This window comes from Coptis chinensis, chromosome 2, assembly GCF_015680905.1.
Source record: "Coptis chinensis isolate HL-2020 chromosome 2, ASM1568090v1, whole genome shotgun sequence".
Lineage (NCBI taxonomy): Eukaryota > Viridiplantae > Streptophyta > Magnoliopsida > Ranunculales > Ranunculaceae > Coptis > Coptis chinensis.
In genome coordinates this window covers 74,830,064-74,848,288 of record NC_141457.1, presented here as the reverse complement: position 1 = coordinate 74,848,288, position 18,225 = coordinate 74,830,064, and the positions used below count along the sequence as shown (strand labels likewise).

At 36.5% G+C, this 18,225-nt stretch overlaps 2 protein-coding genes across 5 annotated transcripts; one reads left to right on the top strand and one right to left on the bottom strand.

Annotated features, from left to right (window-relative positions):
- Positions 1–787: 787 nt before the first annotated feature.
- LOC147517819 (glutamine synthetase leaf isozyme, chloroplastic) lies at positions 788–5,247 on the top strand. 4 transcript variants are annotated; one of them, XM_086589892.1, is made up of 15 exons: positions 788–912; positions 1,161–1,250; positions 1,835–2,100; positions 2,616–2,655; positions 2,780–2,883; positions 2,979–3,027; positions 3,146–3,252; positions 3,462–3,549; positions 3,652–3,780; positions 3,880–3,954; positions 4,080–4,133; positions 4,225–4,262; positions 4,460–4,619; positions 4,709–4,769; positions 4,885–5,247. In XM_086589892.1, exons 3-15 carry the CDS (start codon positions 1,850–1,852, stop codon positions 5,022–5,024), a joined length of 1,296 nt encoding a protein of 431 aa, XP_086446018.1. In that variant the 5' UTR covers positions 788–912; positions 1,161–1,250; positions 1,835–1,849; the 3' UTR covers positions 5,025–5,247. The 4 variants fall into 4 exon arrangements, with proteins under 4 accessions (XP_086446018.1, XP_086446020.1, XP_086446019.1 ...); XM_086589894.1 differs by having other exon boundaries at positions 868–912; positions 1,844–2,100; XM_086589893.1 differs by lacking the exon at positions 788–912 and having other exon boundaries at positions 954–1,250; positions 1,844–2,100.
- A 628-nt stretch (positions 5,248–5,875) lies between these two features.
- Positions 5,876–17,953, bottom strand: LOC147517818 (branched-chain-amino-acid aminotransferase-like protein 1). The gene is made up of 19 exons (XM_086589890.1): positions 17,690–17,953; positions 15,951–16,049; positions 15,216–15,287; positions 14,566–14,658; positions 14,203–14,340; positions 13,167–13,225; positions 12,880–12,982; positions 11,921–12,109; positions 11,742–11,842; positions 11,475–11,529; positions 11,218–11,304; positions 10,720–10,771; positions 10,192–10,277; positions 9,420–9,473; positions 8,961–9,044; positions 8,328–8,399; positions 7,437–7,517; positions 6,569–6,604; positions 5,876–6,065 (listed from the first exon to the last, which is right to left on the bottom strand). The coding sequence occupies exons 1-19, from the start codon at positions 17,777–17,779 to the stop codon at positions 5,937–5,939; spliced, it is 1,680 nt and encodes a 559-aa protein (XP_086446016.1). The 5' UTR covers positions 17,780–17,953; the 3' UTR covers positions 5,876–5,936.
- Between the last annotated feature and the right edge of the window lie 272 nt (positions 17,954–18,225).

Sequence of the window (18,225 nt, the reverse complement as noted above, 5' to 3'; positions counted from 1 at the left end):
GAGGGTAAAACTAATTGGCCTAAGTTATGGGAGATAAAGCTAGAAAACTATTAAAAGGACAAAGGGCAATAAAGTCTTTTTACATGCATTGACCAAAAAGATAACAGTTGACTTAGATATGATGTGATCTGGGGGGAGGGGGGTAAACCTCTAGATGAAAGAACTGGGAGTAAAGCTAATTGGCCTAAGTTCTGGAGGGTAAAGCTAAAAAACTGATAAATAAATAAAAATAGTACTTTCTCCAGTTATTGAGCTGTTGTTGCTGCATGGCTGCTTTGATACTTGCTAATGCATGTTCAAAATCTCTAACTTTCCAAAGGGTAGAAAACTCAAATTTTTATTGTCGACGGCTTATATATATACTGCCCATAATTCCACAATTTGGCCTTTAATTAATTTGAGCACAGCTATAATCCAAATTGTTTCTTATAATATATTCTCAATTTGAGATGAATGGGGAGAACGATTTCATGGTTGTAAAAAACGAGTACTTGAGCAATATATTAAACAACGTTACAATTTTTCTTAGCCGTCGATTTAAAGCTTAAACCAGTCATAAAATATGTCTACATCTCTCTCCCACTTTCTTATCCAATGGACCCGATCGAAGCGTAAAATGGAGGTAGTTTTCACCAACCATTCATTAAGGTTTCATGTTGTTAAACATCAACTTCAAAAAGGTGGAATATATGCCATATAGAACCAACAAGGATGACTCATCATAATTAAATCTTGCCTCATGCGACAAAATACTAAAGGGTTAAACACTGCAGAATCAACTCAGAGAATCAATATACTATATAAAACATTTATCTCATTGACATTGTTCTAAGAATCATATACTACTATACATACAAAAAGGTTGTCCAAAATATTTTCGACAACTTTCTGGCAATACTTTGTGTTCTCTGTGTAAGTGCTTAGATAAATACAAAAGTCTCCTTGTTCTAGATAGAGAAATGGTTATCTTATTGTTCTATGGAGTTCTATGCTCTTTTAATGTCCTCAAAGAGTTGAAAAACTATTTTCCTCCACACATAGCACATCCCTATCTACTAAGCAAAAGCCAGTATAAATTTAATCTTTTCCACCTAGTACTATAACACCATATAACTCTTTGAAACCTTTTTCTCTTACACTATCTTCCCTGTTTCTCTTAGTGCTCTTTGTAGTGTAACCTCAAGGGCATCAGGACAACCTACTGTACCACTTTTCTTTCTTTGAGTTTCCGGCTATCCCCCACATTTCTGGTAAGAACTCTCATATTTTATCATTGTGGTGTTTTCTTTGCAATAAGAAGAGAAATGTTTTAAGTTGAATAGTTGCTGCTATATCTAGTTTTGTTGTTTATAACTTGGAAAATAATGTATTAGCACACTGATCATTTGGCTCAACCACATATTAGTTTAACTTCTTTGTCAGGTGTGGACTCTCTCAGGGGTTGTCAAAATGAATATAGGAGGTTTTGGGCCATTTGCATGTTGAAGAATTGTTTGACAACATATATAGTCCCTAGTCATGTATTTTGGTATTTCACTGTGTCAGATACTTGGTACACGTGTCTGATACCGATACACTGCATCAGTGTCACTTAAACTTTCAGTACACAGCAATATTTAATATGTAGATACTTAAAGTGAATCCTGATTCATGCATATAGGATTCCTATAATAGGACTCAAAATTTTCCATTATAAATAGAATGTCCTGTACATCCATATCAATCTACGACGATTTCCTTATACCATACCCTGTCTTTGGATAACACTTGCTTCGGCCATGAAGAAAACAAGATTTGGTTCTATTTTTCAGATTGTTTATACATGACATTTCAGTTTGGATAGGTGAAGATGGCGCAAATATTGGCACCGTCAATGCAATGGCAGATGAAAATTATGAAAAATTCAACAATTGCAAGTCCATTGACAGCAAAGATGTGGAACTCCTTAGTATTGAATCCAAAGAGAAAAGGGATGGCTAGAAGCACCAAATTTAGAGTATATGCTGTTAAGTCGGATAATGGCACCATAAACAGGATGGAAGATTTGCTAAATTTGGATGTCACACCCTATACCGATAAAATCATAGCTGAATACATCTGGTACATTTCTTTATATATCTATCTTCATTGTTCTTATGAAGGATTATATCTGCTTAAACCAATGAAACAGTACTGCATTACTGTAATAGCAGGTGGAACTGTAGAATTTTCATGTAGGTTCTCTTGACTACTGTAGAAAACTCAATTATAATTCTGGAAAAAGAAATTACGAGAAGATACATGAAAAGTGAACACAAAAAAAGTTGCAGAAATAAATTTGATTGGTCAGTGTCTAGCCTAAGTAATGTAATGGCAACAAGTTGAAAATCTAAGTAATGGTTAAAGGTGTCTGACCAGTGACACCATAGCATATTAGGTGGTCAACATGCAATGCATAATTTTAAATAGGTTATTAGTCAGAAGATTAGGATCTTGTGGGTATGTAATATAAGTTCTGTGCGTAGTCAGTTGAAGAGATAGGCCACTGACTGCATTGGCATATCAATGCGCAAAACCCCAATTGAACAGTTGTATATTTGCCTAGATATTAACAATAGAAACATATTCTGAACCAGGATTGGAGGTACTGGGATTGATGTACGTAGCAAATCAAGGGTATGTAGATGACATTCCTTTAATCCGACTTTTCATGATATACACCCTTCTGTTGCGCCACACACAACCCCTCTCTCCTCCCCTTCCTTAGCACTTATGTGTTACGTTTTTTTTTTCATGTCAGACAATCTCAAAGCCGGTTGAACACCCTTCTGAGCTTCCCAAGTGGAACTATGATGGATCAAGCACTGGGCAAGCACCAGGGGAAGACAGTGAAGTAATTCTATAGTAAGAACTTGGCAGAAAATTATCAATTTCCATATCATGACATAGATTGTACTCTTTGTAATAGTTACTTATTGTCTTTTCTTGATGTTCAACAGTCCTCAAGCAATTTTCAAGGATCCTTTCCGAGGTGGTAAGAATATCTTGGTGAGTCTAAGCTACCATGGAAACTAGAGACTACATAGTACTGTGCTTTTGTGAATTAGTAATGGGAATGGCTTGGACCTCTGTTTCTTATTGAAGTTTTACCTTTTTCCTTGTGAAGGTAATTTGCGATGCATACACGCCAGCAGGAGAGCCTATCCCAACAAACAAACGCCACAGGGCTGCTCAAATATTTAGTAATGAAAAGGTCATTAGTGAAGTTCCATGGTAGGTTTGTTACAAGCTTAAGCATACTTGTATTGCTTATATGTTCATGACATATACATGTATCTAGCTAATGCTATTATGAAGTAACAGCATTAATTAGCAAACAAGACAATCCTCTTCCAGAGCTTGTTGAGTAATTTTTATGGATCCAAATATTGCGTGAAGTTCAGAAATAGATTTGCTTATGTTTCATGAATGTTTTAAACCAGGTTTGGAATAGAGCAGGAGTACACATTGCTTCAAACAAATGTGAAGTGGCCACTGGGGTGGCCTGTGGGAGGCTATCCTGGTCCCCAGGTATCCCTGTTACAAGCCCCATACACGTTTTTCTTTTTTCTTGTTTTTGGGTGATATTTTTATCAAATCAAGTCGTCTAAATTTCTTTTTCTAATATTTTAGGGTCCGTACTATTGTGCTGCGGGAGCGGACAAGTCGTTTGGGCGTGACATATCAGATGCTCACTATAAGGCTTGCTTATATGCTGGTATCAATATTAGTGGCACTAATGGAGAAGTTATGCCTGGACAGGTTGTCTTCTCTTCCTTATTCATTTGCGTACAAGTTAGTCGGTGTATCCATGTTACATTGCTCATCTTATTCATCATCAAGTTTGAAATCGCGATGCAGTGGGAATATCAAGTGGGTCCAAGTGTAGGCATTGAAGCTGGTGACCATGTCTGGTGTTCTAGATACCTTCTTGAGGTAATTTACTTCTGTCTAGGTTTTAAGTGTTAGATAACGAAGATTGGAAAGATAAATAGGAAGTCCCAAACTAAATATTCTCTGTTGAGTTATTGCTTCTGATTCTTCAGCTGTTTTTCTTTCAGAGAATTACTGAGCAAGCTGGTGTTGTACTGTCTCTTGATCCAAAACCAATAGAGGTACTTTACATCCCTGGTTCCCTTTTTATTGTCTGTGTAGTATCCATTTGGGCGATCTAAGACTAAAATGTCCTGGCTTCGTGTTTGACAGGGTGACTGGAATGGTGCAGGATGTCACACAAACTTCAGGTAATTTGAGTTATATTTAGTATTCAACATGTAAGCATATTATTTACGACCCTGAGATCTCAAGATCTGTATCGTCTAATATAAGAAGTATCTTACAGATCGAAGTGTGTACCTATCGATAGATAGAATCGTCTAACAGACTAATTGAGTTGTATTTGTTTATGACTTATACATAAAAATGGTTAATTCGGCTGCAGTACTAAGAGCATGAGAGAGGAGGGAGGTTTTGATGTGATAAAGAAGGCAATTCTGAATATGTCGCTTCGCCACCAGGACCATATCAGTGCCTACGGAGAAGGAAATGAGCGAAGGTTGACAGGAAAACATGAAACAGCTGACATTAACTCATTCTCTTGGGTATGCTTCAGAACACAAACACCTTTTATTAGTCCAAAAGATCCTTTCCCCCTTAAAAATCCTGACAAATTTGTGATTGTAATCTGCAGGGAGTGGCTAACCGTGGATGCTCAGTACGTGTGGGGCGAGACACAGAGAAAGAAGGCAAAGGTGTGTATTCTCTCTTACTGCCATTACTAATAGGTCTTAAATGTATCATTTTCTAGGCAGAGTCAAGACGTTTATAGCCTTGCTGATCCTTTATACTGTATTCTTTTTTCTGAAGGTTACTTGGAAGATCGTCGTCCAGCTTCAAACATGGACCCATATGTTGTGACCGCATTGCTAGCAGAAACTACTTTATTGTGGGAACCAACTCTCGAGGCCGAAGCTCTTGCTGCTCAAAAGTTGGCATTGAAAGTCTGAAACCTTGATTGAGATTGTTCAAATGGATTTGAAGCATGGTCACTTGGGATAACGCCAGACAGATGCAGCCCCTCTTCTTTTCATTGCCTCCATTCACTTTTCTACTTCTTATGGTTTCTAGAGATTCTTGTGTAAATAATTGCAGGGTATCCAAGATTGGAAACTAACCACAAAAGATGACTTTAGGAACATTTTTCTTTCTACGGAAATTCACATTTTGCTACACCTTGAGTTTTCTGAACATTTTAGCCATTTTCTCACATTCTATGTCAGAAAGACAGCGACAAGGCAAGTTTTGAGTAAACAGTAATGCGGACATATATGACAGCTTCTACTTGACTACGCAAACATCCAATGTGACCAATAACAAATCTCTTCTTCATGCCTAGATACAAGTCCCTTCTCAAGGATCACAAATTTTGTTCCTTTTAACGGCATGACGAGTCACTCTTATCTATCCTAAAAATTGTTCCTGAAGATTGCCTCCGGATAATTATTTTGATGACCCTAGAGGCACGAGCTGATAGTTCTTTCTGGCAATAAAAATCATGCTTTGTTCACGTTTGTTTATTTCATGCTTATAAGCTAGTTTTTCTTCTCTTGGAATCATCATTCTAGTTGGCCGATCCATTGTATGGAAGAAAAGAACGCGCATGGGGAGGGGGGCCGAAATAGAGAGATGTCTGATATCGTTTGATTATCAATGGCTCTGAAAACAGGATCAGATGGGTGAACATGGTGGTCGAAATGGATTAATCTGCCCTTTATAGTTTGTAGTTAAGAATATTGCTATTTCTGATGACCTTTGTTAACTGAATTTTATACTGTTTAAAAATGGAGTGCCATTCTAATAGCTGCAAATCATATTTTATAAGAATTTCAAGCTTAAATACATCTACTGCAGTAATATCTCTAAGTCTTACAATACATGGGTATAGACTCCCCTAGTTCCGCCGTCAGGTTTTTGTATGCATTTTGCACCTGCCGAGTTACAGGTCCAACTTTTCCGTCGCCAATAACGCGTCCGTCAATCTTGACAACCTAGTAAATAGAACTTCCTTTAATAAGACAACAATTGTCATCAAGAGAAAGTATATGTTGCAAGTAGCATCTTAATCTTAATATGTGGGCGACGTACCAAAACAAAGATAGTGCAATGAGTATGAATAAGGGATCAGAAGCGCAATCTTATAGTTAAGACCTAACAAAGGACTAAGGTGTCTCTGAATGGGTCAAATTATATACATCTGTTATCTAATGGAATCCTATAAGATTTTACACCCATGTGTAACTTGGCTGTTGTTATAATTATTATATATTATAAGGTTACCAGTATCACCCACTCCAAGCATTCAAGATTTCCAATTTGAATATTTAATTTCAATTCCGGAAATAGGGTGTCTGAATATTGAATATGAGCATGATTGATGCTCATCTAGTCCTTTTCACGTTCTATAATCCTTTTGGCAAAGTTGAAGAGAAAGGGCAATGGAAACTATACAAATTACAATAAACTTTATGTTCTCTATTCAAATGGAACTAACCGGCGTGAGTTCTCCCATTGTCCCCGTCGTCCACACCTAAAAAACAAATACATTTCGTTACTTAAAGATACAGTTGGCAGAAACTAACAACATACCAAAGTTCTAGGGATAAGGAACACATTGTACATCTAACCATCCACTTAATATACCTAAGGTAACTCATCATCTGTAATTAGGAGGTTGGGTGAATGAACAGCACAAGGTGCATATACAATCAAAGCATCAGGACAGTTAAATAACTTGCTGAGTGGTAACCATGGCACATATGCATGGCATAGTTAGACTATGGCAAATGACAATCCATTTGGATGATACCATCCAAGCAATACATTGACTATTTGACTTCCTTCTGGAAGGTATTCTTTTGCATGTCCAAAATTAAGAATCGGTATTTTGCTGCTTGTCCACTGGAATGTTTGATTCCAGGAGGGGGGGTAGTCAAAGGAAACAATAAATCCAATGGAGTTATATCACCCTGGGAGAGCTTTCTCAGAATCTTGGGTGTCATAAAAGCCACTTTAAGATGTTGTAATCCTATTGTTGAGATTTATAATCCCAGTAATGTTTGTCCATGTGATAGACTCTCAAGTAAAGCCACACTTGAAAGGGTGAATGAGATGATCAGTAACATTCAAAGCCTTACATGGTTTTATATAAGTGGTTGGACCTCTCCAACCAAATTGGCAATGAGTTGGAGAGGCCCTAGGATTTATAATATATATAGCAACACTTTGGATATCCGATATGGGATTATAAATCTCAACACCTATAACATTCTATCAACTGTAGACGTATTCTCATAGTATTTTCATTACTTCACATCCGAAAGTCCTTATTTAGTTCTTGCTAGTTTAGGGTCAATAATGACCTCATCTGCAGTATGAAACTCTGATAGACTTATTCTTCGCTCCTGCAAGACCAAATCTTCTTTTACCACCAGGTCCATGACCTGCACCAATGCAAGGAAAGGATGCATAAACTCCATTACCAATATATACATGATTTTATGACTGCAATTGCAAAAGAACTAACTGGTAAGGGTAAGAATACAGGTAGATAGTATAATCTTACCCTTAATATTGTATCTATTAAACATCATGAGCATCCAACTTAAAACCAATTGGTGATAAGTGGAGAGGCCCAAGAATATTTATAATATACAGCAAGGCTTCACACATCCCACGAGGGACTATAACAAACAACTCAACACGACTCACGTGTGGCACTACTTGAGCCTAACAAGTAGACAATACATTGGGTAACATAGAGTAAACGTGCCCTTTTGGGTGAAACACAATAGCCTGTTCTGATACCATGTTAAACATTATAAGCATCCAACTTAAAATTAATTGGTGTCAATTGGAGAAGCCCATGAACATTTTTACTATACTGCAAGGCTTCACACTTCCCATGTGGTACTACAACAAACATCTCAACAGTATCTTAATGGCAGAGTTCCCTTAACTTGTTTTCACTTTTTGCAGAATTACTATTGAAAACCTTTTGTTTGGTATTATTATTGAAGTTTATATCAGATCCACAGTTTAACAGGCTATATCATTGGCTGTGAAACCTATTTCTAAAATCAGTCTGCTTGAGTAACACAGTTACACAGATTACTTCACCATTTATGTCTTAGCTTGTTTCACATTTGGTAATGAAGATTTTTCACTATACATTCCAAGAAGAAGACAATCCAATATTTGCTCTTAATACACTGAAAACCCATACAGAATTAAGGCACATATGTACAGCTTACCGTGGCCCGAGTTATGCCAGGAAGACAGTAATCAGCATGAGGTGTCACCACATGCCCTTTCTTCACCAAGAACTGCATAACGAAGCACGCATTTCAAATCTTGTGTTCGCAAAATATGAATCTATGCAACTTCAATACAATGTTCTTCATGATAAGCCATAAGGCTGGTCTAACATTACCCTGGACATATTATTGTTGTGCAAGTAGGTGGTCAAATCTTTGGATGTGCCTCATAGCAAAGTTTCTTTTCTTTTTCGCTCGGTATTACGAAGTTTCATGATGATTATTTCTTCACAACCATCTCTTTTTAAGACCTTTTTTCCCCAGAAAAATAGAAAACAGTTTTTTGTTGACTTCTTATTATGCTCATTTAATCTCATAAGTGAATGGATGATGTAGGAAAAACAACGGTCCGGTTTTAGCAATTATTAATTACTAAACCCTCTAAGTACTAGAAATAAATTAATAATTAATAATTGCTCAAACTGGGCCTTCCTTTCCTACATCAGTGGTCCTCTTGTAAGACAGGAGGACCCTACGCACCACGAATCTGTTTGTAAGCATATATTTTCTATCAATCACAAGCTTATAAGTTATGTAAATGGTCAAAGAAAGCCAAAGGCATAGACTCACAATGTTAGTAGCATTTGTTTCTGACACATAACCATCTTTGTCTAGCATAATTGCATCATCTGCTTTCGCCAAATTCCCTTCTACCTGCAAAAGCAACTCAAACAAATCAAATGTATACAACTGCTGTTGGATTTTCTCTTGAAGGGTCCGGATCAGGACAGCAGCTGATTAAGCAACCTCAATCACCGACCCATGAATTAGGGAGCCCCTAATTATTTATCTCCTCCACTATTTAACATTCTGTTTCCAGGGTTTTGCAGGACTGGAAAATCGACGTTCTAGCATCCCTATTGGAAAGGCTTGAAGAACTTCTTCATGACCTACAGAGTGAGGTAAAGCAACAATAAAAGTTGCTGGTTGGCAACACCTAATACTCCCATTCCTACTCTTCGTTTCAATTTGAAATTTTGAACAGTTAGTTAACAGTAAATGGTTGGCATGTAAAATATAGTGAAAAACCTTTGCAAGTATGTTGTTCAGAAGATTGTTGTGGTGAATCTTTGAATCCAGATTCTGTGGGAACAAAAAATACAAAAAAAGATCAATTCACAGATTAAGAAAATGACAAAACAACATGGAAATTATATCACTTATTATTCTTTATTTTTCATAAATACTTGTAGACCCACACCGTAAAATAATGTCTGTTAGAAACCTTTTAAGCTGAGCACAGTTCTATACATTATCCTTTCTTGTGTTTCTAAAACTGATAGCTACAGATAGATGGACTTCAAGCCTGGCCAATGTAAGGTGTTACAAACAAAGCTACAGAGATAATAATGGTAGTGAACCTTTTATGGCCAGTTCTCAATTTAAAAACAACCCCTCTCAGCCAAAATTTAAACCAAGAACATGTTAAGTGAGTAGCTGCTCTTCTTCCGGGTTTACGTTTCATACAAGAGTTGATCAACTAATGATAGCACAATGAGTGACTGGGTGTAGGGTTAAAGAGAGTCTTCAATTATGTCATCAAAATTTTACTTTGATAATGATAATTATAGTTCTTCCCTTATCTCTTCTTCTTGTGATGCTATCCCCGTGCTATTTCTTTTACGGGTTCTTTTTTAAAGCAAAACAAAATTTTACTAGGGTGACCGAGAATGTCACATTAGGAACCAAAGTACAATGATTCTAAGCGAAGAATAGACTTTCCACCCAAAATTTAGCTCCTTGTATTTCTTCTGTATCATTGACAAGTCATAAAGAAGTTTCAAAACATGGCAAATCTTACATTTGGTGAGTTCCGACGTGTGGTGGCGGTCACCAGAGTTATGCCACCCGTGTTGTCATAAACTGGTGGTTTCCATTCTGCAAGTACTGCAGTTCCCAAAAGAGAGAGTAAGACTTTTAAATTATAGTGCACAAATGTGATAAGTGAGTGTGAATCCCAGGCAAGAATGGCTCTATTCCTTACAACTTTAGCAATCTCTCTTGCTTACTCGCCTCCAAATACTTGTTCCTGATTTCTAATTTTTCTTATCCAACTATCCAGGGATCCGAAGTTCCTTCCAAACTTTCTCTTTTGCCTACTGTGCTTATTTTGAGCATATTGTTACCATACGTAACCTTAGGAAGCTAAAGAAAGCTCATCATTAAAAATTTCCTCAGTTGTGTATGGTAGGAGTCAATCTCTGGACTATTTTTTCTTGTGGCGTCCTACCTCTTGGAGAATCTGGTCAACTTCCCACTCACGTATCAAAAACCAAAAAGCAAATGTTCAATTGACAAATAAGAGCAGGAGATTATAACAGTTAGTTACCAATTAGGGTGCATCCATAAAGATTGAATCCAGGGCTCATGCCAGAAGTGACCTGACGAAAGAAGAAATGCATATTTGGTAATCTTAACAGAGATATCAAATCCGTCATACAGTCATCATGTACTTCATTAGGTTGGCTTTTGAAAGAAAAGATAGAAGCGTGACAAACAGTGTCCCTTCCCCACTTCACACCCACATAGCAAAGGAGTGAGTTACAAGTTTGGACACCAGTCAGGATTATGACACATTGATAAATTGAAGTTAAATCATCACCATGATGGATATGAAAAACACAATAAATTATATTACACTGTCAAACGGTTAATAACCCCATCCCTATAAGTACGTTTAGACCAACATATTCTTTTATCTCATGAAGAATATAATCACAAGCTTGTGTAATGTACGAATAGAAAGACCTATGGGTGTAATTTGCAATTCAGGGACTTAGAGCATCTATATTGATGTTAATATGTTAGAAAGTTCTAAGAGAATAACCTTTTTACCGCGTGTTAAAGTTAGTCGGATGTGTGCATTATCAAACATGCCATTCGAAATTAGAGTTTTGAAAATAGCTCCCTTGATCTGCAATGTTGACAAAGGAAGACATGAATTGTTTAAATGCAGTGAAAAACTCCAAGCACCCAGAAGAAGAATACGGGATTGACTTTTCACCAGTTCACACCCCATAAAATCAAGAGGAACAAATGCGTCACATGTACACAACTATTGGTAAATCATTTTAAAAATTTCACCTCTTTACGAGTTGGGACATTAATGAAAGCCAAAGCTTTTGCTGAGTCAAACAACCTGGCAAAGAAAAACCCTACTTTGAGCTGACAATGAATGGATGGACGTTTTTTACAGAAAACAATAAGTAGATATGTGTTACTGACAAACATAAAGTCCCTTTCTCCCTAGTTAATTTTAACAGAGGAAATTTGATGCCCACAAGCCACAATTGTATGAAAATTGTGGCATGAATCAAACGCCATGAAATGTTCTTTGCTGTTATTACTTACCGATCTAGGTGCTCATCAAGCTTGAAAACTTTTCCACTGTAAACCCGAAGTCCTTCCCAAACTGCATCACCACCTTGGACAACCGAATCAAAAACTGAAACCTATAGGCAAACACATAACCATAAACTAGCATCAAACTCTTACAGAAAATAGTCTAAAAATGTTCTACTCATAAGTACCTTTGCAGTGTCACGGGGTACAATTTCGTCACCAACCCAAACGAGAATCTTTTCATTTTCAGGAACAGGAAGACTGGGAGTAGGTAAAGGGGACCTTGTAATTGATGATATGCGCCTAGTATTGCGCCTTAGCATGTTGTAGAAAGGAAGACTTTGCTCCAGCAAATCATATAGAGAAGTGGGAAGAGTCTGAAGAGAATAACAAGATAATGAAATGTTAAGTCCACAATGTCCTCTCTCTATTTCTCTCTCTCCGTACTCTGTCTCTCCATCTGTGTGTGTGGAAAAATCCCTAACCCATTTTGCCTTCTGGCTTTCTTTTTCTTTTTATTTTGTGGACAATTGTGTAACTAACCATATTGTTTTCCCTAGTAACTTCTAAATCGACATAATAGTATATGGTATAAACTTATGGGATGGATTGCGGACACATGGAAACTTGACACAAACAAAGTCATGATCGCTGGGAGAACTTAAATCTTTAGGATTTTGCTTATTTTTGGCGGTATGCTATCAGCTCATTTTATAGATCATTTCCACAAAAAATTAGATAACGCCTCTAGGAGTTTGTGCATTTTATCAAAATTAGAGTATTTGTAACAGATACTCTTACATTCAAGAGATACAAAGTTAAGAATGTAAGACTTACAAAGTTTACCTATTGTATGTGATATACCTCATTTTTTTATATTTCGCCATGTCATAAACTTTGTATCCTAATATGATACAGCACACGTATCCATGTCAATGTAACTTAGCTATTTTTTAATCCATCATAGCACCAAAATAACTGAATCTATAGAACTTGTGACTAAGGCCCCATCTCTTAATGCCCCTATCTGATTATGGTCCACACCAAAATTTTGGATTTTTATGGCTTTCAATATATAAGTTTTCCTATTAGGCTATCACATTTTGGTTTAGAGATTTATTTTGTCAGTTCATTACATAAAACGTACCAGGGGGTACTCTCTCGCTGATGTGAAACATGTTGACTTGTGTACACTGTCATACCACCATGGAGCCCAAATTCCATCAACTGATTTTGGACCAGCTTCCCATCTGAAAAAGTTGGAATGCAGAAAAAGTGTAAAAGTAATTAAAGCGAAGCAATATGTAGACATGTCGCCACCCACATTTTCAGGAACAGACTTGCTATGACTTAACACAGCTTAGAATATGGACAAAGTGAAACTAATTTGAACATAAATATCCTTAATAAACAAAGGGGGTCAGTTTTGCATACTTCAGCATTGCTTCTTGAAAAGGAATGCCCAAATCTTCACAAAGACCACGCAAGACAGCCTGCATACGAAAAAATATATATATAAAAAAAACAAAAACACGAGAGACAGCCTGCATACATGGAAAGCATGGTTAAAAGGAGATAGTCAACATATCTTGATTACACTGACCTGTTTGAAAGGCATTATGATTCTATATAGTTTATACTTCATAGCCAAAATAAAAAAGGTTATTCCACAAAATCAAGGAGCTCAAACATCACAGTCCATTCCTCCTACCGAATCTCTGAGCAAGATCATTTCTTCAAGCTAGTGAAACTAAATAACTTAATGAGATTACAAAGAAGCACAAACAGAACCAATATACCTAGAAGGTGCAAGGACATTAAGGCTTTAACTTAATAAAGAAGACCTGTGATGAAATTATCATTGAAACAATTGCGTTAATCAAGGACCAGACCACTCAGTAGTAAAGTCAACTTATTAAGTATTAGACCTATCTGGTTGGCACTGCATGGTACTGATGTTGATATAAAGCAAAACAGAATGTAGAAACTGAAACAGACCTCAGAATATGTTGATTTCTAATTAAACTATAGTATTTTATGAATATCAGTAAATTGGCTAGGGTTTCAAATATTTACACTCAGGGCTCTAATTTCTGGGCTGAATGTGAAGTATAAATGTACTACTTAAGTATATTATACTAAGTCACAAACCTGGTTGAATATCAATTACCACAAACACTTAAACAAATGAAAATGACCAACAGCATGATAATTAAAACGCATATAGCAATGTTTCTTTCAAACTATTTACTAGAGATAGTGAGCAAGTTTCATTCTTTTGTTTCCGTCATTGTTCCATCCAAATAGAGCGAAGATAGACTATGTCCATATTAATGCACGCCTATGCTAGATATGGAATGTCATAACCAACAGCGGAAACGGTTAAACACAAGGACACCATGCTTTAAGTAGATAACTCAAGTATATGTATTCAAGCACATTCTACTTCAGGGAGAGAGTTATATATAACCTCGGGATCTTCTTGCAGGTCTGCCGCATCTATGACAGGAGGAGCCTTCCCAAGTTCACAGAGTTCACTATATATTGAAACCAGGCCTGCCAAACCTAGCTCAACAAAGGACGGTGGTACAACTTTTTCAAAGGATGGCTGAAACCAACACCAAGAAAGAAAAATGTAAACATTAAGTCAGCATCAAGAGGAAAGGTAGACCCAGATACCCAGATTAATCCACTTCTGACATAAATTGATAGAATGGTTTTCACCAATCAGATATAAAATTTCTTACACCTTTTTAAATCAGGTCTCATCTTGACCTTCAGGTACACCATGTTAAAGTTTATAACTCAAATGTCAGTTTCAAAATTATTTTACCAAGATATCAAGAGGATTTCGTATCAATATGAAGTGCTTCCCTCTCTTCATCAAATCATCTGTCAATCCAGGTACCCTTTGTTTTGCAATATGCTGTAAAGGAAATACATACATAAGAAACAAACAAATAAGTATCATAACCAAACAGTTGTATTCCAAAGATAACAAGAGCAATACCACCTATTGCAAATAATGTATACGCACATATGCATGCACATGGGAAGCACACTTGCACAACACCTCACCAAAGCATACTGACATACTTGTGGAGTTATGGATCTGAATTATATGGGTATATCTTCTTACTAGCTAGCTCAAAGAAATATGAACTGCGTAAGTTCTGGAATGGAGATTAGGAATCTCCTCAAACATTTCATTGCACTTTTGGATGTCTGAAAGCTTTTCATTTAAGAAATATCTGATTTATAGCCGGTCAGGATTTTCATCTGTGGTTAGAAGGGCTGCAGACCCACTGTTTGACTGCTAGTAAAGAGTTCAATCTAAAGGGGTTCAAACTGATCTTGCCTGAACCCAACCCCACTGCAACACACTTAGACTACACCGCAAAAGTGCAAACAAAGTTTGAGTATGTATATTACATTATCACTACAAATGTCTACACATCTGCATGGTAGGAGCTTAAAAGGTACCTTGCAATATCGATATTTCTGATCTCCTGCGCCGAAAATCACATCTTTTACAACTCTATCGCCATCAGCATCCTAATTATTTCAAGCATTTGATGATTAAAAAATAAGCATATCCAAAAATACAAGATGATGATAGAGCTACACAATGTGCATTGAAAGAACCCGAAGTAGAAGGAGAAGTGGAAAAAACACACTCAAACATTGAAAAACAAAGACAAAATAAGAAGCTACTTTATCTGTTTACTATTTTGCATGGGAGTGCAGGCAGCCTGAGATCTTAATACTGCAGGCTAAAATATATAGTAGGAAAGGCCTTGTGCTTTCTCACATTTTCTGTAGATGGAATTTCTTATGATTATAGATGATCAATATAAGAACAACAAAAACAAAAGTGCCTCATCCCTAATGTTGAGGGTTGGCTGACAAAATCCTGTCCTCATCCCAAATGCTTACTCCACACCTAATTGTGAAAGACTGACTTTGTTCTCTTGCTAGTCATGCTTTTGACAATGTAAAACCTATTACTGTTGGCAATCTTTTCAGGAAGGCAGGATCACTACAATTATCTGTACAAGTGTATAACATGACTTCACCACTGAAAATGTATTCTTTTGTCTCATCCAATGGACTTTATGTGTTTTGTCTACCGTTTATCACACATAAGATGCAGAATATTATGAGGAAGAAAAAACAACACAGCAGAAAATAAGATTTGTGTTCTGGTCTACCATTTACCATTTTAGAAAGAAGCTCTTCCCGATATGGCCTTTCTACACCCGTCACCCGAAGGAAATTCGCATATAGAGGTTCATCGAACACTTCTGTATCGTCCCTCTAGACAAAAGCAACAATGAGATTAACACAATTGACATTAGGGTCAGACACCAATAGCTAGAAATAAAACATCAATATGAATCATATCTCAATGGAGGAAAACAAAGCACTTATAAATAACTGTCAAAGTTTCAATAGTGAAGAAGAAGTAACAGTGAAACTAATATAAAGAAAACTACAAGAAACACTTCAACAGAACACGCACATATTTGATATTTCAAAAACAACCCACCACAAAATTCATTCCTATTTTATTATTTTAATATGCATATTGAAACAATCTATATAACTCTTCTATTTTGAAGACACGAAGACCAATTAGTATGGAGAGGAAGTTCACTGTCAGGCCTGACCGCCAGCCTAGCCTAGCGCCCACACATGGTGCCCTCACAGATCTCACCCAAGCCCAATATTATCCCCAACCTTAGCCACCACTGAGCCTGGGGTTTTAACTCAAAAGGCAATGGTGCTATTAAGGGTGAGAGCCCACTTTATCAATTGGAGTGTAGCTTCTTTCCTACGCAATGTGGGACTATTCACAATCTGGTCCACACACACAACATCAACGAGACCAACCGGAATGCCACAAAGTATAAGCCTAAATCACCTACATGACAATATGATAGTCTACCTCGTAGATCAGAAGTCCTAACAAGATTAACAAATGGTTGGTTGAGTATTATACCTTTCACGCTTCAAGCACACACGACATTGTCTATAAACGGCTAAGAAGAAACCATATCTTTCTATTGATATCCTAGTCTACGAGAGATGTGTGGAGCTCATTAACGTAGAGTTGCAGGCAGTCATGCTAGCTACAGAATTGTTCTTAGCTCTAGTGAAATGTTGTCAAAAATCGTAATTGCAGGGGAAACTTTTTCTAGTGGACAAGGAATCAAGACAGCAGCTTCTGTGCAACATTCACTTTTTACCATAGTTTTAATAATTAAAAATATTCAAACACAATCTAGAGTTTCTGTTACTAATTGTACTTTCTCAAAACAACCATTTAGCGAAACCCACCAAGTTTGTATTCTGTACAGGTATCAGAAAACCTTTTATTGAATATCCTATATATACAAAGATGAAAATCATCCTTTCCTTCCTAGACTTTCTCAAATGTGAACTTCTAAATTTCATACATCCAATATTAGTTCTTTAAAGTTAAATGCACGTCCACAGAATGTCTTGTTTGAGTTTTGACAACTCAAAACAGGGGAACTAAAAGTTTACCCAACTCAAGAATTCAGCTCTAGTAGACCAAAACAAGCTCTAGAACTCACCCATGATTACTCAACTATCAACATGCAAGAACATACATCAGTCATAAACTCAATTTCTTCATGCATAGAAACCCCATTTTTAGCATCCCGTAAAAAATTACTTACAGACCATTCATTCAATCAAAGAACACTACTAAACAAGAGTTATGATCCACATAAAGTTCAAACAGGGGAATAAGTCAAACTCAACTCAAGGACTTCATTACAAGTAAACCAAAGCTACTTCCAAAAGATACCCATTACTCATAAACCAACATGCATAACTATATTTCACTTACACACTCACTTCTTCATTAATATACAGTTTAAAGCAGAAGTAAAAACTAGCAAGATATTGCAGAGCAGAGAAATAAGTACCTGAGCAAAAGAGTACATGAGACTGGTACTAAGTGATCTAGGAGCTGACCAAGAATGGATCACTTCAATTTTTAGTTTTTCATTTTCCATTTTTTCGATGATTCTGAGCTTTTACTAGCTTTGAGACACAGCTTCTTTTTATCTACAAGTTGATGATATATCGTGTTGTGTTTGTTGCTGGCACACTTGTCGAAGTGTCTCAATGTGATCACTTTAGTTTTTAGTTGACTTCTCAATTATTAATACATTACTAGTATGATGCATGTGCTGTCCTGAAGCACACGGAGTTTTTATCCACAAATCAAATGACTAACACAATGACGATAATATCGTAAATATAGAAAAATAATATGTGCAAAACAGTCCTAAAAAGTGTGACCAAGAGTCACAAATTACAAAATAAACAAATATTATAATACTGTAGCAGGACTGTAACTTAGAGTCAAGATTTTTAAATTAAATTAGTAAAAGATTACTAGCCATGCAGCCCGACCTGTGGCTATTTTTAAACCCATCGTGTCTATATATATTTAAGG

What these genes read in the sequence shown, in the direction of transcription:
- LOC147517819 (XM_086589892.1), top strand. Translation starts at nt 1,850, where the DNA reads ATGGCGCAAATATTGGCACCGTCAATGCAATGGCAGATGAAAATTATG. An exon ending in TTGATCCAAAACCAATAGAG is followed by an intron (nt 4,134 to 4,224) that starts GTACTTTACATC and finishes CGTGTTTGACAG; the next exon opens with GGTGACTGGAATGGTGCAGG. An exon ending in GGATGTCACACAAACTTCAG is followed by an intron (nt 4,263 to 4,459) that starts GTAATTTGAGTT and finishes ATTCGGCTGCAG; the next exon opens with TACTAAGAGCATGAGAGAGG.
- LOC147517818 (XM_086589890.1), bottom strand. Translation starts at nt 17,779, where the DNA reads ATGGAAAATGAAAAACTAAAAATTGAAGTGATCCATTCTTGGTCAGCT. An exon ending in CTTGATGAGCACCTAGATCG is followed by an intron (nt 11,530 to 11,741) that starts GTAAGTAATAAC and finishes TTTCTTTGCCAG; the next exon opens with GTTGTTTGACTCAGCAAAAG. An exon ending in CTTTAACACGCGGTAAAAAG is followed by an intron (nt 10,772 to 11,217) that starts GTTATTCTCTTA and finishes TTCTTTCGTCAG; the next exon opens with GTCACTTCTGGCATGAGCCC.